Source organism: Canis aureus, chromosome 20 (assembly GCF_053574225.1).
Source record: "Canis aureus isolate CA01 chromosome 20, VMU_Caureus_v.1.0, whole genome shotgun sequence".
Classification (NCBI taxonomy): Eukaryota; Metazoa; Chordata; class Mammalia; order Carnivora; family Canidae; genus Canis; species Canis aureus.
This window is the reverse complement of record NC_135630.1, coordinates 60,317,458-60,341,755: the sequence shown is the minus strand read 5'-3', so window position 1 is coordinate 60,341,755 and position 24,298 is coordinate 60,317,458. Positions and strand designations below refer to the sequence as shown.

The 24,298-nt window shown below is 50.4% G+C and overlaps 1 protein-coding gene across 12 annotated transcripts in view; it reads right to left on the bottom strand.

The window, feature by feature from the left end:
* The window catches only part of FMNL2 (formin like 2), a 262,254-nt gene that overhangs the window by 2,059 nt on the left and 235,897 nt on the right, over positions 1-24,298 (bottom strand). For 2 of the 12 annotated variants that reach the window (XM_077861741.1, XM_077861743.1), the window contains exons 14-28: positions 22,981-23,293; positions 22,434-22,646; positions 19,734-19,754; positions 17,533-17,657; positions 16,382-16,584; positions 14,626-14,860; positions 13,474-13,542; positions 13,260-13,340; positions 12,165-12,294; positions 9,828-9,991; positions 8,773-8,874; positions 6,492-6,590; positions 5,514-5,637; positions 1,747-1,793; positions 1-1,654 (exon numbers count right to left, since the gene is read on the bottom strand). In XM_077861741.1, coding sequence (XP_077717867.1) covers positions 1,427-1,654; positions 1,747-1,793; positions 5,514-5,637; positions 6,492-6,590; positions 8,773-8,874; positions 9,828-9,991; positions 12,165-12,294; positions 13,260-13,340; positions 13,474-13,542; positions 14,626-14,860; positions 16,382-16,584; positions 17,533-17,657; positions 19,734-19,754; positions 22,434-22,646; positions 22,981-23,293 — 2,154 coding nt within the window. In that variant the 3' untranslated portion in view covers positions 1-1,426. Of the gene's footprint in view, positions 1,655-1,699; positions 1,794-3,320; positions 3,447-5,513; positions 5,638-6,491; positions 6,591-8,772; positions 8,875-9,827; positions 9,992-12,164; positions 12,295-13,259; positions 13,341-13,473; positions 13,543-14,625; positions 14,861-16,381; positions 16,585-17,532; positions 17,658-19,733; positions 19,755-22,433; positions 22,647-22,980; positions 23,294-24,298 lie in introns of those variants that run through there. The other 10 variants (XM_077861748.1, XM_077861747.1, XM_077861745.1 and 7 more) reach the window with 10 other exon arrangements.

The following is a 24,298-nucleotide window of genomic DNA, read 5'->3' as shown; positions in this document are numbered from 1 at the left end:
GAGGAAAGTACCAATGAGAGAACTGCAACCTTCCGTGCCCCGGTCTAAGCAAGTCAAAGGTCAGCTGGCAGCCAATCAAAGCAGCTTGTGTGGAAGAGTCAGCTAACAGGCCCTTCGCGTTCACTGGAGTATCTGAGCCAAAGACTTTGCCCTCAATATTTAAACAAAGCAGGATGTGATACTGGTGGGATTCTGGGACTTTTAGAAAAATGTATAGGGAAGGCAACTGTTTTGTCACTGGCCAGAGTCTAGCTGGGTCTTATTTTGAAATGTTTCAATTATAAAAAGCTGCGGCTTGTCTAGTTTTGTCTTTTTTGACTCCCCCCTCCCCGAGAGATCTAAACATCAATAACTGCACTAAACTTTCAACTGCAAAATTAATAAACCAACTGCTCTATCCTGTCTTACCTGGAATTTTAATCAAGCTTACTTTGCAGGCAGAGGTGTTCAATTAGTATTAGCTGAGGTCTGTTCTGTAGTTTGCGAAACCCAGTGCTCAGTCAACCTCTGAATGAAAGTAATCACCAAATCAAGAGAATACTCCATTCTGTACATGGTCTCTCAGCACACAGTATCTCCAGTTTTTCACTGGAGGGGAGAAGCTGTATGGGCTTTCCAGCAATTCTCCAATTTGTGTTGCAAATGCACAGAATGTTTAAAAATGCCTAATATATATAAAAAAATGCTCTGTTGAATGAATGAACCACTGCATTATCGGTTCAAGTAGACACTGTCCTAGCAGAATAAAGTGGGATGGACAAAGGTATTTTATTTTACCTAAGCAATCTTAATGGGGAATCATGCTTTCTTAATGAACACTTCAGGTAGGCAGGCTCACCAGCAGGTAAGCTGCTTTTGATGGGGATCGTCAGAAGGGGAAACAAACAACAGAATTAAACCAGATTGAATTTATTATTTTTACCTATTCAGGAGCTTAAAAACTGGAGCCAAGGGGCCATATCTGGCCTACAGAATGTTTAGCCCCCAACTTACACTTTTAAATACAGTTTCCTGGTCTTGAAATAGATACTATAAAAAGCAGGGTTTCTGATTTCCCTTGGAAAACTGAAGGGTCTGGCAATACTGGGCCCAATTTTTCCCGTGGCAAAAACAAATGAGCTGAGTGAGTGCGGAGACCTGTCCCCACCAACTCCTGACTCGCCGGAGTTAGTCTCCCTGCCCTACTCCTCCTAAGTTCAAGGGAAGAATGATTTACATGCCCCAATGCTCTCAAGCTTCTGCTTCCCGGCGCAGAGCGGTAAGGGGAGGTCAGAATTCCGCTCTGGCTGAGGATCCGCAGTGACTTGAGTCCTGACTCTTCTGAACAATTGGCTCTAAAGATCCAAATCTGTCTTCAAAGGCCACAGATAAGGTTCCCCGGCCAGGACTTGCTCTCAGCTTCTTCAGATCAAAACGGCTTAACTGATTAACCCGAAGGCCAAGAGAAGGGTAGGGGAAGGACAGCCCGGCACCCGAAGCAAGTACGATCATCCGCGAATCCCCTCGCCCAAGCCATCACACTGGGTAACGTGGAAGCCGGCCAGGGTCCAACGGAGAGTCTCTGACCCACATCGTGGAACGTGAGGCTACAGAGACCTCTCCCTTGTCGGACTCTCCCCAGGATCACCCTCGGCCACACACTGAAACCACTGATCTGCATACAGAGAGAGGAGGAAGCTAAGTAAAAAGTGATGCTTGCCAGCTCTGTGTATCCTCCACCACCGGTGTGCTAGAAGAAATCCTTACCCTCGAGTGAACATTTGGAAATTTAGTGATATTATTCTTCTTTAAGGCTAAACAGAAAAAAAACAAAAACACAAAATGATGGTTAAGTAAAAATGGGATGAAAATGGAAAGCAATTCAACTTAGTGCTCAACATACCCGGCATGTTAGCCAACCGAGGAAGAGAGTGGGAGGCCATTAATGTACGAGGAGTTAGATAAACAAGGGAAACCTCGAGCGTCTTCCCACCCATCTCTCTGACCACCCAAATCCAAGCTGCTTTGAAGTTTGGCTCCAGAACGACAGACAGTCCAGCAGCAAGGCTGACAGGCACATGAGCCGAGGAGGCGACAGTGTCTAGCCTTGTTAGTAAGCGCTGGTGGGAGAGCACGCTGCAGGGCAAGCGACAGCACCCCATGTTCTCTGATGTCCTCAGAGACAGAACATACATGACAAGGGCCATTCACGGGAGTTAATGCCACAGACACACGTGACCTCTGTTCCATGCCAGTCTCAGCGGGGGCGCTGAACGATGGCTATTTCCAACGAGCGTATGTGCTTCCCTTGTCCCTTTTTAATCAACCGGGCACTACAGAGAAGTCTGTTTCTTTTCTAGCCGTCAGGAACCAAGGAAAGGCAGTCACTGCTTGAAAATTTTGGGACTTTTTAAAGTCTAAGAACAGCGGCATTTCCCCTTATATGTAAGAGGTATTTGCTACTAGTATTTCCGGTTGCCACCATCCTGGCCGAAGCGGCAGGTCCAGATATGATCTCATCGCAAGAGAAATACCCTGGATTTGACCTGGAACAGAGTCACAGCCAAGAAGTGAGAATGAGAGAAGCCTCTGGCGAGCTCCAAAAGCCTTGGTTTTCACTTTCTGCCTCACAGCCTTGCTCCAGCGTGGAACTGCTGACCACTGAACTCAGAAGGAAAAGAGGCTGAGTATAAAGCTACGGATTCCCTCTATCAACGTAGACGCCTATGTCCAAAGGGCTCCCTGCTTGTCCTGTGAGCTCCGTCATACCGTGGATGATGCCTATAGACGGTAGCAGACAGTTAAGAGAGGCCCAACCGTGTAGTTCACAGCTCCTTCTGCAAAGCATTTTTCAACTTTTGGGCCCTCTGCATTGCTGAGCGCTTGTATACGGCTCATTGTAACTCAGAGCACGTTCATCGAGTGCAGAGAGGAGGCTGCCTTAGTATCGGTAAACCTATTAAAACACAGCAAGTGCTCAATACATGTTGGGTATAGTAGTTATTGTCACTAACGACTGTCATTTTGTGTTCAAAGGCATTAGCCCAAAAGTCTTCTAACAACCTAGCTGATCCTAATACGGTCTCAGACTAATGCTCTGTATTATTTTCCTGAAAATTTCTACAAGCAAGTCCACTAACTCGCACACAGACCACAACAGCCATGTGGACTGACAACTGAAAGTGGCCGTGAGAAGGCAGTAATGACTGACATGCAAAACCATGCAGTGTGAGGGCGACACAAAGTATGACGGGGTGGAGATGGCAATTCCATGCTCGCATCCAGGGTGGCCCTAACACACATACAGGGGACATAAGAGGTCAAAAAAAATCTGTAGCAACCTTTTAAGAGCATCAGGTGAGAAAGAGTAATAGTTTAGTAATGGTATTCCTCAGTGAGAACAGGTTCGCAGAAAAATCGAGAGCCACGCTTGGCGGTGCGAGCAGTAAAGGGCACAGTCTTCAGCACTGCATCGAAAATGACAGCCAAATAAGACAAACAGAAGAGAGTAAAAAGCCAAGATCTATCACGTTAGTACACGGTTAGTGCTTTGTTAATCATACCTGGGGAAGGGGAGAGGCAGTATATACCCAAGTGAGTTCATAAAGTCTAAAAGAGTCACTCAATCTGGGGCTTGGTGGGTGGAAAATGGAAAACGTTTTAAAGAGAGTAAAAACAATAGTATCTGTAAGCAGATATTCATTCATCTCCAACGGTAGCTTAGCGATTGGGTCGGGCAAATAGGAAGTGTACAGCTCCCTCGTTTTACAACGGAGAACAGACCGATGGGAAAGGAAACCTTACTCTGTGAGCCTAGAGGCTTCTCTCCCTACAGGTTAATATTATTGGAGCACTGGGACCCCTGCGGGGGGGGGGGTGTTCAGGGGTTGAGCGTCCGCCTTCAGCCCAGGGCGTGACCCCGGGGTCCCGGATCGAGTCCCGCGTCGGGCTCCCCACATGGAGCCTGCTTCTCCCTCTGCCTGGGTGTCTGTATCTCTCTGTATGTCTCTGTGTATCTCATGAGTAAATAAACAAAATCTTTAAAAAAAACAAGTTATCGGAGCACTGAGGCTAACAGGTGCTTAGCCCAAAAAGAATGGTTCCCAGTCTCGCTCGGAGCAGAGCTTCTCCCTCGGTGCAGGGGAAACAAGGAGAGGTGCTAAGCAGTGGGGCTTTCCCTGGGGCCAAGTGCAAGCCCCTGCAGAGCAAACAGGCACGCACGCACTGGCTGTGTGTGCGCCGTACGCCCACGCACACTCCCTGCAGTGCCTTGACCTAGCCACCGCCAATGGGGACCTCTCCTCTGGGCCAGAAACGCTCTATTGACTTCCTGCTAGTGACTCATTTACCTATTTTATTTCTTTCCCTGGGTCTGAGTGGGTGAAACAAAAAATTAAAGAAAATAAAAAATGGTGGTTTTGGTCATCTAGGATCCTATTAACCAAAAATGAGAAGTCAAAATTCTTAGTTATATTCTTTTAAAAAATGAGGACAGCTGAGGGAGCGTCTAATGCACGTCCGATGTCAACAGTCGTTAGTTTTGGAGATGTGTGCTGGTGATACTCTGGCTGTTTTCTTTGCTTTATTAAATAGTCCTTATCTTTTGAAGACACCTACAGAGATACAACCAGATGAAACTGCAGGTCTCAGATCTGCTTCAAAATAATCCTCCGAGGTTGGGGGACGGGGAACAGAGAGGCAGGCAGGTAACAAGACAGCACGAGCTGAAAACTTTCAACAGCTGATGGGTGTTGCTGCTCTGCTGCTGCCTGTACTTCTCCGTTGCATAGTTTTAAAATTCTCTACCATAAAGGAGCGCTAAGGGTCTTGGAAGCTAATCAGCACGATTCACATGCAACAGACCTGAAAGTCACTCGCAGCCGCTGCCACAGGACAGTGGCTCAAATTCGTGCCCCAGAGCGAACGGGAACGAACGCAGACCCTCCGGAGGACTGAGTCAAGCAGCGAGCGTTAGGCTACGACTTAATTAGTCGAGAGCCAAGCCGGGTCAGGCGCCGGTCGCTCACAGCGGACGGCCCCCGGCCTACGGAGGGGCACTAGCTCCTCACTTCCTACTGTCTTCGGTTACTTTGAACGAATAATAAGGCTTTTAAAGAACATGCAGGAAAAGCCTGCACCGACCGTGGTGAGTGCATGGCCCCGCGGGGGTCTTGGCCACAGGATCCACTACTCGGGCGGGCGGGTGGGTGGGAGTGGCCACAAGGTAGGAAATGGAGCAGGGAAGCGGATCCGAGACCGTGGAGAAGCACGGGGAAGAGGAGCCTGGTGCAACCTGCGGGGCTCCGGGGATGAGGGGAGGAGGTCTTCGGGGAGCGCTGGTTTTCCAACGGCAGTCCCCGGGCTCCCGAGACACACCTCCAGCACCAGCAGAGCCCCTGGCCGCACGGTCCCGGATCCGAGCAAAGTCACCGAAGGGCTGCGAGCCCTGGACCGCGCAGCAGCAAGGGTGCAAGCAGTCGGCCGCGGGGGGGTCAGCGGGGTCTGTAGGGGCCACGGGAGGAAAGAGCTTTTACCTGTGATGATATCTTCGATGGCACCGTCTTTCCCTTCGTACACGTGTCTGTTATCTTTCACTTGTCGCCGCCTTAATTCTGCGATTAATTCTTGCTGCTGCCTCTTCGACTTGTGGGAGGGAGACTGGGGAGAGAGGACCGGCAGAGATTAGGGGCCAGCAGGCACCGGAGGCCTGAGGCGCCCCCAGTGGGTCCCAGTGCTCTGCCGCGAGCAGGCAGCCTCGGCCCGAAACAGGCGCCACCGCCCAACTGTGCCCAGAGAACAGCCCAGAAAGCTGCTGGGCAGCAGGAGGAGGAGAGAGGAGGAGGAGGAGGAGGAGGAGGAGGAGGAGGGAGGAGGAGGGAGGAGGAGGGAGGAGGAGGAGGGGGGAGGGTGGCTCTGCACCGCAGAAGCAGCTGGAAACAGCCGTCAGCCTCGTGGCGTCAGCCACAGGACAGGGATGAAGATGCCGGCCTGCCTCGCGGTCGCCTGGGCCCGCTGCCCCCCCGGCCCCCGCGGTCACCTGCACCCACTGCTCCCCCCCCGGCCCCCGCGGTCACCTGCACCCACTGCCCCCACCCCCGGCCCCCGTGGTCACCTGCACCCACTGCTCCCCCACCGGCCCCCGCGGTCACCTGCACCCACTGCCCCCACCCCCGGCCCCCGTGGTCACCTGCACCCACTGCTCCCCCCCCGGCCCCCGCGGTCACCTGCACCCACTGCCCACCCCAGCCCCCTGCAACCCCGCTGGCCCCTGACACTGAGCGGCCTGTGGCTGGGAGACCTGGTGCGGCCCCGCCACAGCTGCCAGCCCCGAGTTCCCGAGGCCTCTGCACCCGGGGACACCCCCAGACGGGGTGAGCACCCCCCTCCCCGGTTTGCCGCGCCAAGTAGCGACTACAAGCCCGCGGCCTCGGGCCCCGACGGCAGCCGGACACGGAGCACTAGCCTCCCCTGGGCGCCCGGGGACACGCAGCCCCGGGAGCCACGGCTCTGACCTTCGGGTCCTGCTGCTCCAGCAGAGCTTCCTGCTCCAGAAGCTTCTCCATGAGCGCTTGTTCCTGCTTCTTCCGCAGCTCGTTCTCCTCCTCTGCTTGCTGGGAAAGAACCAGAAGACTGCGTCAGCGGGAGTGACAGCGACCAGGTGGTTTCTTTTTTTTCTTCTTCCTTCTTCCCACAGGGGAAGGCGCGGGCGCAGCCCCCACTACCACGGACTATGCGGCCGAGCTCCCTGGGGTCGCAGGGTCAGCACCCCCGGCTGCGACGGAGTAGCCTCGCCCCGCGAACACCACGTCGTGACCATGGGGTCGCCCCGCAGGTGGTGGCCGGGGTTTCTTAAAGTCGTTCTTAGCGGTGGTGACCGGGTCCGAGTGCGCGGGGGGCAGACAGGGCCTGCACGACGCCTGCGTGGACGCGGCCCCGGGCTCACTGTTGCTCTGCATCCACCGCCTGAGGGCCCAACCGCCCCGGCCTTTCCAGAAGTCCTGTCCTGTCCCCGCCCCGTCACGCTGCCGCCCGGCCTCAGTCCACCGCAGGTGTGGGGGAGCGACCCCCTGGCAGCCCTGCTCTAGGATTCTCACGCGAGCCGGTCCTGCTTCTAGAAGCTGCCCGTGCCTGTACCTGTCTCTGCAAGCAGGAGCGCTTGCAGAGCCCACTGTTGGGGGAAACCTCCGTTCACTTGCCTCTCGTTTGGTTCGGGGTCTCACCCAGGTGAGCCTCTCCGGGCTCCCCCCTCAGCTCGCTCCTCCCACGGGCAACAGACTGACTAGTGTGATGAGTCTGGGACAAGAAGCCACAGCAGGTCGCCCCAGCTCAGCCCTCCAGGGCACCCCGTCTTGAAGGCAGCCTCCCTGAAGACACTTCTACGGGTCTGGCCGTGAAGCGGTCCGTCCGTCAAGCAAGGGAGGCCTGAGGTAGAAGCTCGCCGACGACACACCACCACCCCTCTGTGCACCATCGTCGGGAATGGAGTCCACATTTTGAACCCTTTCACTGTCACCTTAAGTCTGGTTCAAACTTGGGGAGAGGAGAGAGGAGATCCTAAAACCCCGAGGTCTGCCCAGAAAGTCCCGAGGTCAAGGTCGGGCTGGGAGTCACGCACGGAGCATCGAGGCCCAGTAGGACGCTGGACACCCCCACCACCTGGCCAGCACCCCACGGAGCCGCCGCGGGGCCACACCCGGCCCGGGAGCGCGGAAGGGGCACACGGCACCCCACACGGAACCCCACACGGACCACCGAGGAACCTTCCCTTTCTCCTCGGCTTTACACATTCCCCTTGCTCAGAGACCCACTTGCCAGCTCGTATTATACGACCTTAAAAATAGCATATATTTTCCCGATAGGCCTTAGACTCCCGATCTTTTATGTGAAGGACGTGGTCCTAGCACATGACAAGAACCCGAGTCCACCCTGCAGCGCGCTACGTGGCATCAGCAGCAGGGAATCCGGAGAAGCAGTGAGCGGCAGCTTGTGGCCGAGGGCCTTCTCAGGGCCCCCGGCACATGGCCTCTGCCCTGGGTTCGGGTCCATCCCACCCCCCCGTCTGCACACGGCTGTAGTTATCACCCCTCCACGGCCATGCCGGCAGTTACGCAGTGTAACCTGCATTTCAGGAAAAGGCCAAAGGATGGTTCTAGAGAAAAGACCCACTCCACCCAAAAGGGTGTTTCTCAAGAATGTAGACCACCCCGGCGCCTGGGTGGCTCAGCCAGGGAGGTGTCCGCCCTGAGCGCCTGCTTCTGCCTCCCTGCCCCTCCCGTCAGGCCTGCTCAGATGCCTCGGGTGCACAGCCCCGGACTGTGGCAAATGTCCCATTTAAAGGAGGGGCCGTGGCAGGAGCAGAGGAGGACGCAGCGGCAGCCACCCTTCCTGGCGCCAACTCTCAGGCTGCACTGGGAAGCGCGGCTCTGCGGGATGCCAGCCCCGGGAAGGACACACGGAGGCCGCCCTGCCTCGTCCTGCTCCCTCCAAGCAGTTCCCAACTCCTCCGCCTGCCCACGGGAGAGAACAGTGACGAGCACGTGATGATCCTGGAGGCTCTTCGCTTGCCCCAAAGGGCGGCCCAGAGCTTTTGCCTTCAGGCTGAGCCCCAGGCCTTGCTGGTGAGGACAAGAAGCATCACAGGCCAAGGACCCTGCGACTGTCACTGCCCCCCCCCCCCAGACCTGCCTGGGGACCTGGGGACACCTCGGCACAACAGCAGACACTCAGGCCAGGCTCTGGGAGGACACCTGCTCGAAGAGCCGGGCAAGGAAGCCTTTAAAGGACCCTATTTACCTTATAGGCTTTCACAAACCGGACGAAGACGGGAAAGAAGACAGAGGGTGGCGTCGTCTTGGGGTTTTCTCCAAAATACTTCACCACGTCATCAAAAGCATCCTGTAAAGAAGCAAACTCCTCTTTGAAAGTTTCATAAGGTCCAGCATTTGAACTTTACACCTGGGGGAGGAGCAGCGGCAAGCAGCAGGGGGGACCCAGCGGGGTGGGGGGATCGGGGGGGGGGGGGGGGGGGGCCAGCTCTCCTCCTCCGGCCCCCTCACTCCCCCACGACCCTCTGGGCCCTCGGATTCCTTCTGAATGCCTAGGCAAAGGCGAGCAGAAGGCGGCAATGACGTGGCACAGGATTCCTCTCTGGGACCACCTGCACTTCCACACACAGTCACACACCGTCTCACACGTGCACACACACGTGAGGAATTACCCCTTTGCAAGACCTTCCTAACCGTGCAAGAACGCCTTAAAACCACCTCGGCTCACTGCTTCAATGTCCTTACAGCATCCCCGCTTTAGGGACACTCATGTGTCTGCCTCAACTCTTTCCTGGCACAAGACAGCCTCATCCGGGAGCCGCTCCAGCACTCTGCAAGCTCCGCACTCCCGCAGCCTGCATCCCTCTAGGACGGCATGCAGTCCATTCCAGTCCATTCGGGCTGTTCTCCGAGTGTGTCCACCTAACTCCCGGGTAGTGTAGGATCTCAAGGTCAAGGCCTACAGAAACCCAATACACTGGGAAGGACAGTGCTTTGCTAAGCACGAGAAGGACACATGTTGGCTGAAATGGACACGGGACCCACACAGGGGGCTGAGGAGGGGAAGGGGGAGGGGAGGGGAGGGGAGGGGAGGGGAGGGGAGGGAGGGAGGGCCTCCGGAGAAGAGGCTGAAGGCTAAATCAGAAGAGGACCCTGAACAGAACACGGGCACTTCTGGGCACAGTATTCAGAAGGATCTCGCCCACAGGAGTCATGAGTGACGTAGGAAGTCTACCCTCAGCAGACAGAGCCAGGGCGGGCACCAGTCACCTCCTGGTGAGCGGCCGGGGCACAGACGCTTACCTGTGCAATCTTGGCGTCATCCTGCAGCTTCTTCAGCTTCCCCTCATTGTTCAGGATGAACTCCTTCAGCAGCGTGTTGTGGTCATGCATGGTGTACTCCCTCTTGGTTAAGTCCATGCCCCTCTGGAGCTCCTTGACGTCCAGCAGAACATTCTCGAGGGAGACTGAAGAAGAGACAGCCACGCCCCCCGGGAGGTCAAAACCACAGTGAGTCCGGCCCGGAAGCCCGGTTCTCGGTGGATTCCCAGGGTCCCTTCCAAGGGCCTGAGATCTAGCTTCCAGCCATCAGAGCGAAGAGCTGACGGTGTGAATAACTTGCCAGCGCTCGTCTCCTGCACGGCACTAACTTCTACCGAAGCACGAACTCCTCTGCACCATTGGCCACATTCGCCAACAGCAGCCTCTTTCCGTGGCCTGCTCTAGGTCGCGCAGCCGGGAGGTGGCTGAAATGGAGTTCAGAGAACCACCAGGGCCACCCCCAGTCCCGGGATTATACCCAACTATCCCATCCCCCTCACAGGGCTGATGACCCTTTGGTTGGCCTGTAGGCGTGGAGGTTCCTGATCTGGGGGGCTGGGGAGGGGGGGCAGGGGGCGGCCCAGATCTCCTGCACTTCCACCTCGTCTGCACTTGGGGCTCTCCAGCAGGGGGCAGCATGTAAACGTGGACGTCCAGTGCTGCTACTGAGCAACGGGGACAGCTGGGATCTGTGGAGGCCGCCCCTGCCTCAGGAGGGTCTCCCAGCGCCGGCCCTTCCGGCCCTTCCGTGGGCAGCGGTGGCCGCCTCACGGGGCAGGCACATTCCTGCCGCAGGAAGTTGGGGTCCCCCGGCCCCTGGTCCAGCTCTGCACCTGGGCGACTTGCACAACAAGGCCCCTGGGTTCCCTGCGGGACTCACCGTCCCACTCAACTCGACTCCTCAATGCTGAGGACAGCGTGAGGGCACAGCAGGGGCCGGGAAAGGCTCCCGGGGCAGCGGAGCAGCGACTGGACCAAGGGGCGAAAGTATAAGGAATCCGCGGCCGCTCCCCGGGCCCCAGAGAACACAGGACACAGCTCAGCGCCAGGACCGCAGCCTCGTCGGCTTCCCCAACGGGCTTCCTTTCAAGGGACACTTTTGGGGAATCTAACTTGGGCCATGCCAAATGGCCGCCACAAAAATTTGTTAAACTTCTTAAAAATTAGAATCATGACACCAAAGAATCCCTAATTTGGGCCACGTGAAACCTGGACGGAGGAAAACCCCTGCCCCCTGCCCCCTGAGCGAGTGGGTCACAGCAGGCACCGCCCGGCCCTTCGCAGACATCAGCCGCACCTGCCGCTCGGTCTCCACTGGGGCCTTGGGAGCAGCTGTCCCCGGTTAGCGGCGCATCATCTCACTTGCCCACTCGCTCATTACTTATGCCCCCAGCAATTTGCTAGGGGCTAAGGGAAACATACGGATAGATAAGACTCGCTTATATTCCTAAATCCCTTGAAATGGCCATGCAAACTGTCATAAGAAAACCTGATAAATCTTGTATGAGAGAGCAGTGTGGAGTCCCCCGTAATAAGAGCATAAAAGGAACAGCCGTTTACTTTGAGGAAGTCAGAGAAAGTCTTGCCCACGAAGATTCGATTTGCTAAGTCTGAAGTAGGCCCCAGGAGCGTGAATTTTTAAGAAATACCTCCACTGCTCGGGGTTCAAGATCCTAATGTGAGAATCACAGCATGTAACCAGCTCCGTGGTCAAAGTGCATCTGGTGCCTTTTTCTAGCCTAACAGTCTCTGGAGAGGACACAGGACATTCGACCGTACACCGGATGATCCTATTTCTATCATGTTCTACCCATGTGACTGTGGGCAAGCTATTTAACCTCTAAATGTGTCCGTTTTCTCACCCGTAACACAGGGATACCGCTACATACCTATGTCAGAATCACTCGGTGAGTTAAATGAGAAAATTCAGAACTGCTATGGCTCAACCCCAGGGGAAAGTACTGACAACTGAGCACGGCACAGACTCCAATCCAACTGAAGTGTTTCTTGGAGGCTGATGTTCAGGTGCTCATGCTCGTACTCTAACGACAGCAACAGACTAGGGACAACAAATGGAAGAGGGCAGCTGCCCCAGGTCCGGAGCCCTGACCCCTTAGACAGGACCCAGAGAGGCCTCCCTCACATCCCTGGAGCTGAGACCACCAGGGCCCACGCACTCCAGCCAAGAGCTCCGGACTTTTTCCCATTGCCTCTCCAAAGGCATTCCGAAGGGGGGTTAAGCGGGGGACGGTTCCCCCAGGACCCATGATGAAAGGCATGTGCTACTCAGGAGTGACACGAAAAGCTGAAGTCAAGTACCTGCAGCAGCTTTCTCCACATAGTGAAGCTCATTATAAAACAGGGACACTTGGTGATATTTCTCTTTCACAACATTTGAAATATAGTGCAACAGTGTCTGCTTTCGGTCTGTTGACTTTGTATCTAAGAGCTGAAAACAAAAGGAATGTAGGTTAGAGAGAAAGAGGATGGAAAGTGTGCCACCCAGACGATGTCCTCCCACTCAGAGTAACTGAGCACAGCCCCCTAAAGTGGGCAGAAAACACCCCCATGGGAGGGCCAAGCTGGACATGTCCTTGGCTAAACCAGCCCGCCGACTTGTAGGTGACCATAGGACTTCTCGACCAGGGGAAACGTCCAACGTCAGGGAGGATTCCAACACGCATCTCTACTCACCTGAAAGTGCCCCATCCCGCATCTGCCTCCCCTGGCTTAAAGGCAGGAAGCCCCCAGTTTGGAGCTTTCCCGAGTGAAAGAGCAGAGGAGTGAGTGTGCACCTGGCAGGTATGCAGGTACTCCCTACAGGGCAGGACTCCAGCCATGCGGTCTACACGTTTAGCTCAGCTCTCTCATTCCTCAGCCTCGAGGACACCCAGTAGCTGAGCTTACCTAAGCACATGACCCTCTCAGGCCAGAACTGGGGCTAACTGGACACCCCCTACCAAACACCGTGTCTCCCCAGGGCTCGGGACCCAACCCACTGCCCAACCTTCTCACGTGGAAGCCACGTTAGCCCCACACAGCTGTGGGGGAGAGGATTCCACGGAGGATTTCCTCTAGTCCTGTCCATGTAAGTCAGATGACACCCTATTGTTATAGTTAATAATTTTCTAAAATGTTGGATCTTTATATTATTATTTGCAATTATAAAATAAATACAGCGTCCATAATTCAGATTCCTGAGGAAAGAGTCCCAGAGATGGAAACACTGGGTCAAAAGGCATGAAAGATTTTTAAGGCCAGAAAATGTATACCAGTTGATCTTCCAACTACCAGATGATCCTCATCAAAACATCCCACCCCCATTCCCAAGAGCCGACTCTTCACTCTGGGACTTAATCTCTGCTGGCTGTCCTGTGTCTTATATAGCTGTTGCATTTCTTTTAGTCCACTCACCAGATCTAAACTCTGAAGTTTAAATCCGTAAACTGCTCCTCGTTTACTACTATTCATATAGTTTCCAAGGGCCAAGATGATCTGCAAAAAAGAGAGAGAGAGAGAGAGAGAGAGAGAGAGACGGACCCATCAGTACAGCATCCCAAGCACTCCCAAAGAATGCGTCTGAAAAGTCAGCCCTTCCCTACATGTATACAATGAAAACTTCACTTGCCTCCAGAATTTTCTTGAGTTTCTGGGACGACTTTATAGAGACAGATGCTGCTATAATTGAGTGCAGTTGCTAGATTCCATTCAAAGGAAGGAAGAGGAGGAGGGGAAAAAAGAAACATGTTAAAAATAAGACACTCTCTAATTGGAAACTAAAATTTAACAAAGAAGAAAACAGATCTTCATTTAGACCTTAAGGGCTTAATGCTGAGATTCTATTTTCCCTCAACATTAACAAATTAAAGTTGTCCTGCTAGGTCTTAGGTAACCATATCATTACATTCAAGTTCTTCTCCCAAAGCATTTGAAAGAAGAAATGTCAGAACTTACTTGTCACAAAACCTGTAACCAATGAGACTCAGAGCTAGGAGTCAACAGCATCTTCTAGCTGTTGAACTCAATTCCCTTCCCACCACCTCGATTCGTGTACAACAGTATATTTTTAAATCAATGGAACTGTCCAGGAACGAAAATGAAACAGCAAAGGAATATAATCACCCTCTAGAAGTCCTCAGAACAGGTTTTGAGCAGACATGCTACTGTAATCAGTAATTAACAAAAATTTAGAAACTAGGAAAGAACTACTTATGAAATTTATGTTTACGCTATCCTTAAGTCTCTGCCAGATTAGCACACAGAAACAAGAGCTGGCTGGCTACCATTTCTCCGTCACCACAGTGTACTATAGCAAAGTTCCGAGGAAAACGACTCCTATGGTAAATTTATAATGTTTTAATGAAAGGCAATAAGCCTGTTCATTAAAGATATGGGATCATTTTTAGAAAAGGAAAGTAACATTTTCAGTCTTGCCAACCCATTCAGAGGACTGGTATCTTCGGGAGGGGGACAAGTTTGAGAAAATGATTTTCCTGGGCATATGTATCGAAGTGGAAAGCTGGAGGACATCTGTAGACACAGAAAATGGCATTCTAAGGAGGAGAATAGCAATATGGGTTATGGAGATCACCATTTTCACATTTAGTTGGCATACGCAATGTGAAAAAAAATTGTCAGAATAAAAACGCAATCTAGAAAGTTCTCGAAAGGAGTCTTTAGAGTCCATGAAGTTAAGTGCAATTCTGGAAGAGACTTAAAAGGAAAAAAATGATCCTGTAGCTGTTTGGACTCTCTCCCCTGCCAGAGTTGGTCCACTCACTGGAGTTAGCATCTGAATGCTTTCCGTAAAGTTCCCAATGAAGGCCATGATGGTCATCTTCTGCATGAGTCTCTCAATTTTACTGAACTGCATCATGAACCGGTCTTCATCTGACAAGTTCTCCAGGGGCTTCCGTTCCCGCTCATAGAGCCGAAACACTTTCACCTCATTCTCAGTTGGCAAGAATCTCATCAAACATTCTACAAAGTCTACGGGCAACGTCTTCAAGTCAAATCTGAAGACAGATGTGGACAGGTCAGTGTTAGAGAGAAAATCTCCTACCCTTTCAACCGCACCACCATTTGGCCCTGCTCCTCAACCACCAATGCAATGCAATGCCGATGTCTACAGCTGAGCTGCGAAGATGCCCCTTGGTGCTGGCTGCCAACAAGTAGCTACAGTGGTCCTTCCTGAGAACCCAGACCTCATCCCAACAGCCATGCTCAGTTTTTAGCCCATTACTATAGCTCCAAGTCTCCAGAAATCATCAGTAAATGACATGAAGAGCAAGAAGGAATGCTGAAGCATCCGATGGTTAAGTCAAGGGCATGGTTTTTAAGGCATATTAAGTACTTCTAATTAGGAAGATTGAAATTATACACACAACTTCAGACTATCTGGTGAACTCTGTAATATTTTTCAATTAAATGAATAGGCTGGGATATTTTTTCTTTTTTAGGAAAAAAAGATCCAGATGCCTGTACGAAATGGATGTTTTGGCTTAAATGCATACCTCCATTGAAGGTATGTCAGGTCTTTTTGGATATATACTCAATTTGAGAAAAAGGAGTATTTGCTACAATCTCAATTTTCTTCCCTGGACAATCTTTGTCCAACAAAATAATAGAATTACATCTAACCATCATGATAAGCACAGTATATACAGATTAAAACTAGAATAAAAACTAGAGTACCTATCACGTTCTAACATCAGAAATCAGAACAGAATATAGGCTACGCTAGATTATTGGATTATGATCCCGATGGAGGACATAAAATTGAACAAATGATTTCTGAGGATCTCGTATCAAAATTTATGAAATACCAATTTACAGTGAATTCATTCCAATATATCTAAAACATTTGTTCCTTATCATATATGAAAGTCATCATGACCACAAGAGGATGGAAAGATTCCTCTCACAGAAAAGTAAATAAAATGAATGCCTCCTCTGCAATTCAAGGATAAAAAAAAGAACTGAACTGTAAAATTTCCTGAAAGCTGCTAAGAGAAACAGGAATCACATTCCTATTGTTATGAATTAAAATATGCATCTGCATCACATTTGCATCTGGCATTGAATCATATCATTCCACAAATGCCATCAAATTTGTATTCAACAAATCCTAGAGAGAATTCAGATACTCCAGAGAAAACAGTCTCTCCCTTTTCTTAGCATCTGTGATTCTCTGCTCCTCGTAGGTACGCGTGGCTATAGACATACGAGAGAGCAGACCAAGTGAAGAAACGATGTCACAATCCAGTTGTTATCCTTCCAAAGTAATTGTCACTATGACACAGCACTCCCCGGGGCACTTCCGGCCTCCCTCGTTAGTGCCAGCGTTCCATTCAACTCTGAAGTCACACGTGTGTGACAAAGGGAACCTCCGGTACACGAATATCAAGAATTGCTCCATTTTTATCTTCTATCTTGCCCTTCTATGGAAATATCTCTGCTATCTACCAATCATAACGTATTTTCATTTTTATCCTAAATTCACCAGAATCAATTTTTCCAGAATGCCCTGAACTTACACGTGTATAGCTTTACATATCTCATCGGCTGTCTTTCCAGCTTTCCTTAAAGTTATGGCAAGATTTTTGGCCCGGTTTGCTTCTAGTAATGTCACTTTGTTTGATCCCTTCTGTGTTATTTTCTGTTTGCTTGAAGAAAGATCAATGGCAGGACCTTGGGCTTTTGTCTTAAATATTTCCTCAAATTCATCCACGTTTAAATCCTGGAGAGGGATGAAACAGGCAAATTGGATTACTCTTAAAAATTAAGTCGAGGGATGCCTGGGTGGCTCAGCAGTTGAGTGTCTGCCTTTGGCTCAGGTCGTGACCCCGGGGTCCTGGGATCGAGTCCCACGTCGGGCTCCCTGCATGGAGCCTGCTTCTCCCTCTGCCTCTGTCTCTGCCTCTCTCTCTCTGTCTCTCATGAGTAAATAAATAAAATCTTTAAACAGAAAAAAATTAAGTCGGGAAACCGTTTTGACAGTTTCTTAAGCATCAAAGAACTTACTCTTTCTACTTAATACTTGCCTTTGATCATGGCTCGCTCTATTCTCCTATTTGTGCTATGACGTGGCTTAGGCCACACATCGAGTGATCGAGTGTGATCATTGAATTCTTACTCACTTAGAGTTCAATAAAGGTTTTTTCTTTTTTATGCCTTTTTATAATTTAGGCACAGGGCTTTTGTCAGATACACATTTTGTGGCATCCGCTGAAAATAAAACCACTCCATAGTAACATAATTTTTAATTTATTTTTATTTTTTAATTTATTTTTATTATTTTTTAAAGATTTTATTTATTTATTCATGAGAGACACACAGAGAGAGAGAGAGAGAGAGAGAGAGAGGGGGAGGCAGAGACACAGGCAGAGGGAGAAGCAGGCTCCATGCAGGGAGCCTGGTCTCAGGATCACACCCTGGGCTAAAGGCAGGTGCTAAACTGCTGAGCCACCCAGGCATCCCCGTAACATAATTTTTAAAATAGCCTTTGAAACCACCTTACAAAACAGTGTCCAATTTTGTCCTCTAATATTAAACATTCTTTTCTTCCTTTACGTGGAGGCATTTAAAACACTAGCATTTTATCACTGAAACTTCCAGGTTCGCAGAGCACCCATTTGAGCTCTGCTCCCAGACAGCCCTCCTTGTTTCCAACCAATGAGAAAGGTACCTCTAGAATTCGCTCATCATCAATCTCGTTGAAGACTGTGCCGTTGATCTGATTTGGCTTCAGGGCAACCCAGTTAAAAACTGGCATTCTGAATTTCGTCTTGATTGGCTTCTTAATTTTCACAGCTACAGAAGTCAGAGAGGATGAAATTAGGATTCCACCAAAAAACCATGACCCTCAAGAACAATCAGAGAACAGTCCTTGAAGATGACAACTTAACAATGGAGGAACACAGGCAAGAGGCGCCCAAGTGTTTTTAAAACAGAAAATATCATGCATGGCTTTGGCTGGAGCAATTTGAGGTCATTATCTGGTTGACTGATACAACACTGTGCTCAATTCTCCAAGAGCCAGGGGTTGATTTTTATTTTTATTTTTTTAAATGCAGGCAGATGGATTGCTCCATTACACTCACAGTGTTAGGACAACGCTTAGGACAAAGTATTGGGGAGCAAAAATTATTAATGATCTAAGAAGAGAGCAGAGAGGACTACTCAGTGACACTAGTGAGCGAGAACTAGATTTTGAAATCTTAAATTCTTGGTTCTAGAACACGTATTTCCAAACCAATTTTAAAAGATGATCAGAGACTGCAGGTAGTGGCTGTCTAAACCACCAGGAATGTAATGTCAAGAAGGCTGGCTTTCTGCTAGAGCAATACGTTCTTGTGGACGATTTTGACGATGGGAATTATATTGAGGCTGAGTCATTCCAACCAGACCAAGGGCCACGAACAGCTCAAAGTAATAAATATTTAAGATGACAGAAGGGGTAACACAGAAATCAGGATTAGTACTGCTTTTTGAGAATGGCCACAGTCCCTTCCCCCTCTTTAGAGAGCAAGTTCTCCCTAGGAGTCAGCTACATGTGACTAGAAGGCAGCAATGGACCCGTTAAAACACTCTTAATAGAGAGGAAGGGATCTATCCTTGAGGGGTCAGGTGAAGAACTGCCAAGTCCTCTTACTTCGGGGAAAGGAGCTAAAAAAATGAAATTCACTTAAAATGCCATTAATTAATCACACATCATAAAGAAGTCTTCCCAAACCATCTACATGTGTACCTTCTTAACCTGGGATGCCCACCATACTCTTTGGGAGCTCCACTATTTGCCATCATTAGTAAGGGAGGGAGAACTATGGTGCCGAACAAAATAAACCCAAACACACTGGGCTTTCACCTGGCTGCCTGCCATTCCTCCAGAGTTACGAGGGCCATATAAACAGCAGGAATGTCATCTGATAAATCCACACAAGAGCATGCAGGAACACAGAAAGACAGCTTTTGCCAAACCAGGCCTTTCCACCGCGACACCTTGGGCCCCACCACCCAACAGTGTTGGACTGCTTGTCACACTTCCCTGTGGTCTACACTGCCCAGGAAAACCCATGTCCTCTGTGGGACAAAGGAACAGACCTTCCCCTAGTCTGGCATTTGAACGATGTGGAGGGAGAAAGAGGGAGCAGGGGAGAAGCTGTGTCCGATCTTCCCACAATCTGAGCTGGCGGGTTGGCGCCATTGGGGCCCACCATCTATCCCTGGACACCGCCGGCCTCAGGACACTCATGAAAGTGAAGCCATCTACACCATCCTACTTTTCACTCGTCACCAAGATTAGGAATAAGCCTGAGATCAGAACACGGGCAAAAAACATCATCTTCAGAAAGGCTGTCCTGACTCCAACGGGGGAATGGGAGCTGGTGACAGGAGGACGGGGCCTACAGGTCACCACGGGGACTCCGTGTCCGCAGCGTTCAGGCTAAAGGCAGGGGCTCTGTGCGGGTGTGTGTTCCATGGAGACAGCTGGAGACCCGCGAGAAGGGCCTGGAAAAGCAGCACCTGGCAGCCTGTCCTTATTATGCAGAGGAACTATCCGTTCTCCCCCAGAATAACTCTAAAATCCTTCTAGAGCTGAGGCCTTAGATTCAGTTACAATGAAACTAAAAGAAAAAAAAAAAAAACCCTCCTTTTCTCTCTGGGGGAAAGGAATACGGCATATGAAATCCAGGCTGCCTGCTTACAGAGCCAGCATCTCTTCCACTAAATCGCGTGGGCAAACCTGGCACAACGGGGAGACTTCCCGCACACACAGGGTCAAACTACAATGGTTCCGCGTAAGATGGAGTGGAAAGATGTCAAGGCACAGTGTGACCAACAGAACACATGGCAAACACTCAACACACTCAGAGAGGAGCAACCTACAGAAAAGCTTGATTGGCCCATCTTTTGTGGAAGCAGAAAGAACAAAGAAAATACAAAAAAAAAAATTAGATATGGTTAGAGTCAAGCCGCTCGGTGGTTCGCGCACTCTCAGCAGAGAATTTCATGCTTCTTGGACACATTTCACAAGGCAGCAAGGAGCCAAAAATTCCTTTCCATTCGGGCCTGCCTTGAAGACTCCCTTATTATTTTGTTTTTAAAAGTAATCCTTTTTAGAAGAGGGGAAAAAATGATTTCATTATAGTGGTTCGCAAACAGCCGTACTGAGCCGTGCTAGGTATTCCGTGAGACATGAGCAACGTGTTAACGAAAAATAATCAGCCAAGTACAGATTCTCATTGTGAACCTACAAAGCGCGTTTCCCCAAAGAGAGGGCAAAGGTCATAGGCTGCCCCGCGGTCTGTCACAGGCGACCCAACGGGGAACCAGGAGCTGGACTGCTCTGGCACAGGTTTGAGGAAGTAAGTCTAACGCTTACATATACATCCCACACTATGTACTTTCTCTTTATAAGATGCAAAGACAACTTAACTAGATAAAATCAGGGAGGCCGTTCAGGTCCCCTGGCTTAGCCACCACACTCATACCTGCTTACCTACTGAGGAGGTAGGTCATCCTGTTGCCCATGGATCCGAGGCCCTAGCAATGCCCCAGGCTTCTGGGCTCCAGGAGGCCTCAGCGTCTCACCTCAACTCTGTCCCTTGCCTCTCCGGCCACCCTGATTCTGTCTGGCCTCCTAAGTCCGGGGAGGAAGTTGCCCAACACGTTGGCAACACATCTCACAAGATGTACTACGTGACGGTCTTACGATCCTTAGATGTTATAAAACAGAACATCTTGTAATTGTTTAATGGACACTTATGGCGCCAAAGGGAAGTTTCTTAAATCCCACACACAGTCCTCTATAAATGGTGTAAGACACCAAGGGGACAACTTCCAACTGCAGCAACCCTGAGGGCAGCAGTGGGTGTCCGGCTGAACGGAGAGTCCTGCACTGTAACGCTGAGCCCATCAAGACGGCCTGTAAGTTTTTAAAATTAAGTCATGGGAAGGGCCCAGTCAAAAAAAAAAAAAAAAAAAAAAAAAAAAAAAAAAACCATAGAGGACAAGACCCGCACCAAAGGGAGCCCCGGACCTGCACATCTCAGCTTCGTGCCAAGGCAGTTCTGAGTTCTAGGTGGGAGCTCGGGTGAATGAAGTGGAGACTCTCATGTTAGATTTGGCCAACGAGGGAGGAAGTGGTGTCAGACAAGACACCTGCCATGGTGAGTGCTCTCAGGGCGCTCTGTGGAAAGCCTGACCAGGGGACCAGGTCCACAAGCCAACTATGTGTTTCCATATTCAGTGGCTGAGGGGAGCCTGTTGATGATATGGATTCCTGGGGCTTGTTAAGAGGTTTTCGGTTTACATTCCAAAATCCAACAGTTCCACGATGACACACCTTCAACTTTTGTCCTTAAGAAGCAATAAAAGTTCTAGAAGTAGGAGATACGAGGTGACCCTGAAAAGTAATGCAAAGTCACTGGACTACTTTGAACATGACTTTCAATGGCGATGAGCAATGTGTTAACGAAAAATTTGTTTCGTTTGTTGTTTGTTTCTTTGATGATTTTATGGACGTTGGGGAGGAAGTAAGCACCACAGATTCGGTGTGGAACAAGGCTGCTCTGGGCAGATCTCTGGTGACCAAAAGGGCTTCAGGCACCAGGATGAACCAGTCCTGACGACAGCCCAGTACAGCTGCAGATGGGACAATCTGAGGGACGGAGCAGGCAATCTGGGAACCTCTTACAGCCGAGACGTTGGATGAAAGGCTCTGAGAACGATCACACCTATCAGATGGTAGTTCTTCAGGGGACCTAAGAGACCTCATAAGGGGAGTGCATAGGGGAGCACGCAGAATTATCTGATGGCGCAGGAAAGCTCAGAGCCATTCAACACGCCAGGGAAATGCTCCGTGATGGGAAGATGGCCGGTGGTATTTTAGAAAAGAGTAAAAAGTCACTTCAATGAGTCAAAAATCAAAACCTCTATTTCAAGACATCAGAACAATTTTCTTCCTCTCGCTGCACCCCCCGTCATTTCTGGCGAGGTGGGGATGCCGCACTCTGTCCTGGTTAGCGGAGGGCAGCGCGCAGGATTCAGGCATCTCGAGGCACAGGGACACCGCCGTTGGCAACTCTTGAAGCTTCGGTTCCACTAGAGTGGATTCTGATGTCTTCAAATGCACAGAAGAGATGCCTGGAAGTCCACGTCGGGCAACTGCTCGGAGAGGCGTTTCTGCCTCCGGTAAGTGACGCTGCACGGATCTTCCAACCACAGAGGCACGTCTGTGTCAGGACGGAAGTCAGTACACTTCTGTGACCAGCTGTCCACACGTGCTTGAGGAATTCACGTAAATGCACCGACCCTAAGAAGGTAACTTGTCTTTCTTCCCTCTTCTCGGTGGGGAGAATGGAAAGTGGGAAGTTGGGAAAATCAGAACTCCCTGCTAGAGAGTGGGGGGGGGGGGAACCCCCCTGCTGTGCCTAACTTCCCCTTTCCTGACTGCTTCAGCAGGAACGCTCTTATATTAGGAAGGGGTACACGGGCGTGCAGGGGACCTGGACTTTCAAAGAAAGGCTCTGGAGGTAACACAAATGTTCTTACACCAGTACCTGGGTCTTAATTCTGTGCTCTTACCTGCTAATCCTGAGTTGAAAACCACTGTGGGTGAGGACGTCCCAGGCAGCGGGGGTGCAGAAGGAGGAGGAGGGGGAGGTAAAGGAGGAGCCGGCACCGTCTCAGCTGCAGGGCCTGGGAGGGGAGGGGGTGGGGGAGGGGGGGGAGGAGGCGGGGGAGGGGGAGGCGGCGGCGGCGGTGGCGGCATGGGTGGCGTTACTGGACCGTTTTGCACTAGTGAAAAAGAAGAAACGAATCGCCTTTGAACACAGGCACGGCTTCACCTGCAGGATGCCACGTGCACAGAACATATCCAAACTCAAAACACTGAAGAGGACACAGGCTTTTTTTCAAAGACTATAACATTCCCTCATGGGCAAATAAAGGATATACTGCAACACATGTGAAATGAAGCTTTATAATCTTAGTCTCAAAATGCAAAAAGTTTTTTAAAATCAGTAAAAGAACTGGCCAACAAAAGCAGACAAAGGACAGTATCGGGCGGTGGATAAAAGAAGAAATACAAATAGGCTGATACTGTCTCAGTTCTCCCACCGAGGCTTCTTACCTGCTTCAGGTGTCTCTGACGATGGAGGTAGTGGGGGGGGTGGGGGGGGCAGCGGTCCCGAGGAGGCGACCCCGGTTACCGGTCCCACAAAGTTACCCACTGCCGCTTCTGACCCCGTGGACAATGTGCCAGAAGCCACCACTGGCAGTATGGCAATGTCCCCATCCCCTTTCTTCTGAATTTTAATGGTCCCTTGTTTCTCCAGTTCGTGAATCTTTTTTTCCAGGGTAGACTGTCTTTGAATGGCCTCTTCTTTTTCTTTGACCATTTTCCTTAATGTGTGAACCTGGGTATTTGCATCTTTGTAGATTTCCTGCAGAGAGAGTCCACGGTCAAGGGTTTATCGTCACATGACATTCATACCTGTTACCATCACACTGGCAATCTGAGGACCAACCAAATTAACCAAAATAAATAAATAAATAAAATAAAGAAAGAAAAAGAAAACTCCTACTCTTGTGTACCTAGGAATTCTATGGCACTCGGCCAGGTCCTACAAAGCCCCTTTCTTATCAATTGTTCATTGGTGATACACACAATCGATTCTAGCAATTGCTGCAGTCAATATAGTTCTTTCCATTAAGAAGCACGGCTGACTCAATCGTCCCGGAGGTGGAGAGGAACAAGGCACAGAGAGGACCCAAAAATAATTTTATGGCTGACTTTGGAATACCCTGAGGGTATCTGGGCAGGGCAGCATGCTTTCCTTTTACTAATTTAAAAATTAAAAATAAATAAATAAAAATTCATCGGTAATTCCTAGACACGTATCAACTAACAGTGGACAAAAAAGGCCCTGAATCAGATTTGGATAGAAGTCAGACTGGGATTAAAAATCTGCAAAGCATGGAATAATCTACTCATGAATACGCAGGGTTTTTCTGTTGAGCGGGTTCCTCTGGCCTTCACCACGCGCCCTCGAGCCGGCTTAGGACAGCAGTCCTAACGGTCTCCATCCGAGACGGGCTTAGCCGAACAGGCCAATGCTTCCCTCTACTGATGACTTAGTTCGGTCTAGGTTTTTAGCAGAAAACAAAAAAGTTTCAATTTTCAATTTAAACGCCATCCCCGTTTCTCTTATGAGGGGCCCGCCGAGGTTCCAGTCAAAGGGTTTTATGGGACTCGCTCGCCGGGTCTTGTACACGTGATCTCTCGCCACAAACCGCCAGCAGGCAGGGAAACATTCTTCACACCCTGTCTATTATTAATAATCTGAGAGTCTGACTTGAATTGAGTCCATATGCTACACTTTGTCTCGATGGCGTGCCAAAAATAAATTTCCTAGAGTTAACCGCAGGAAAGTCGGAATATCAAGCAA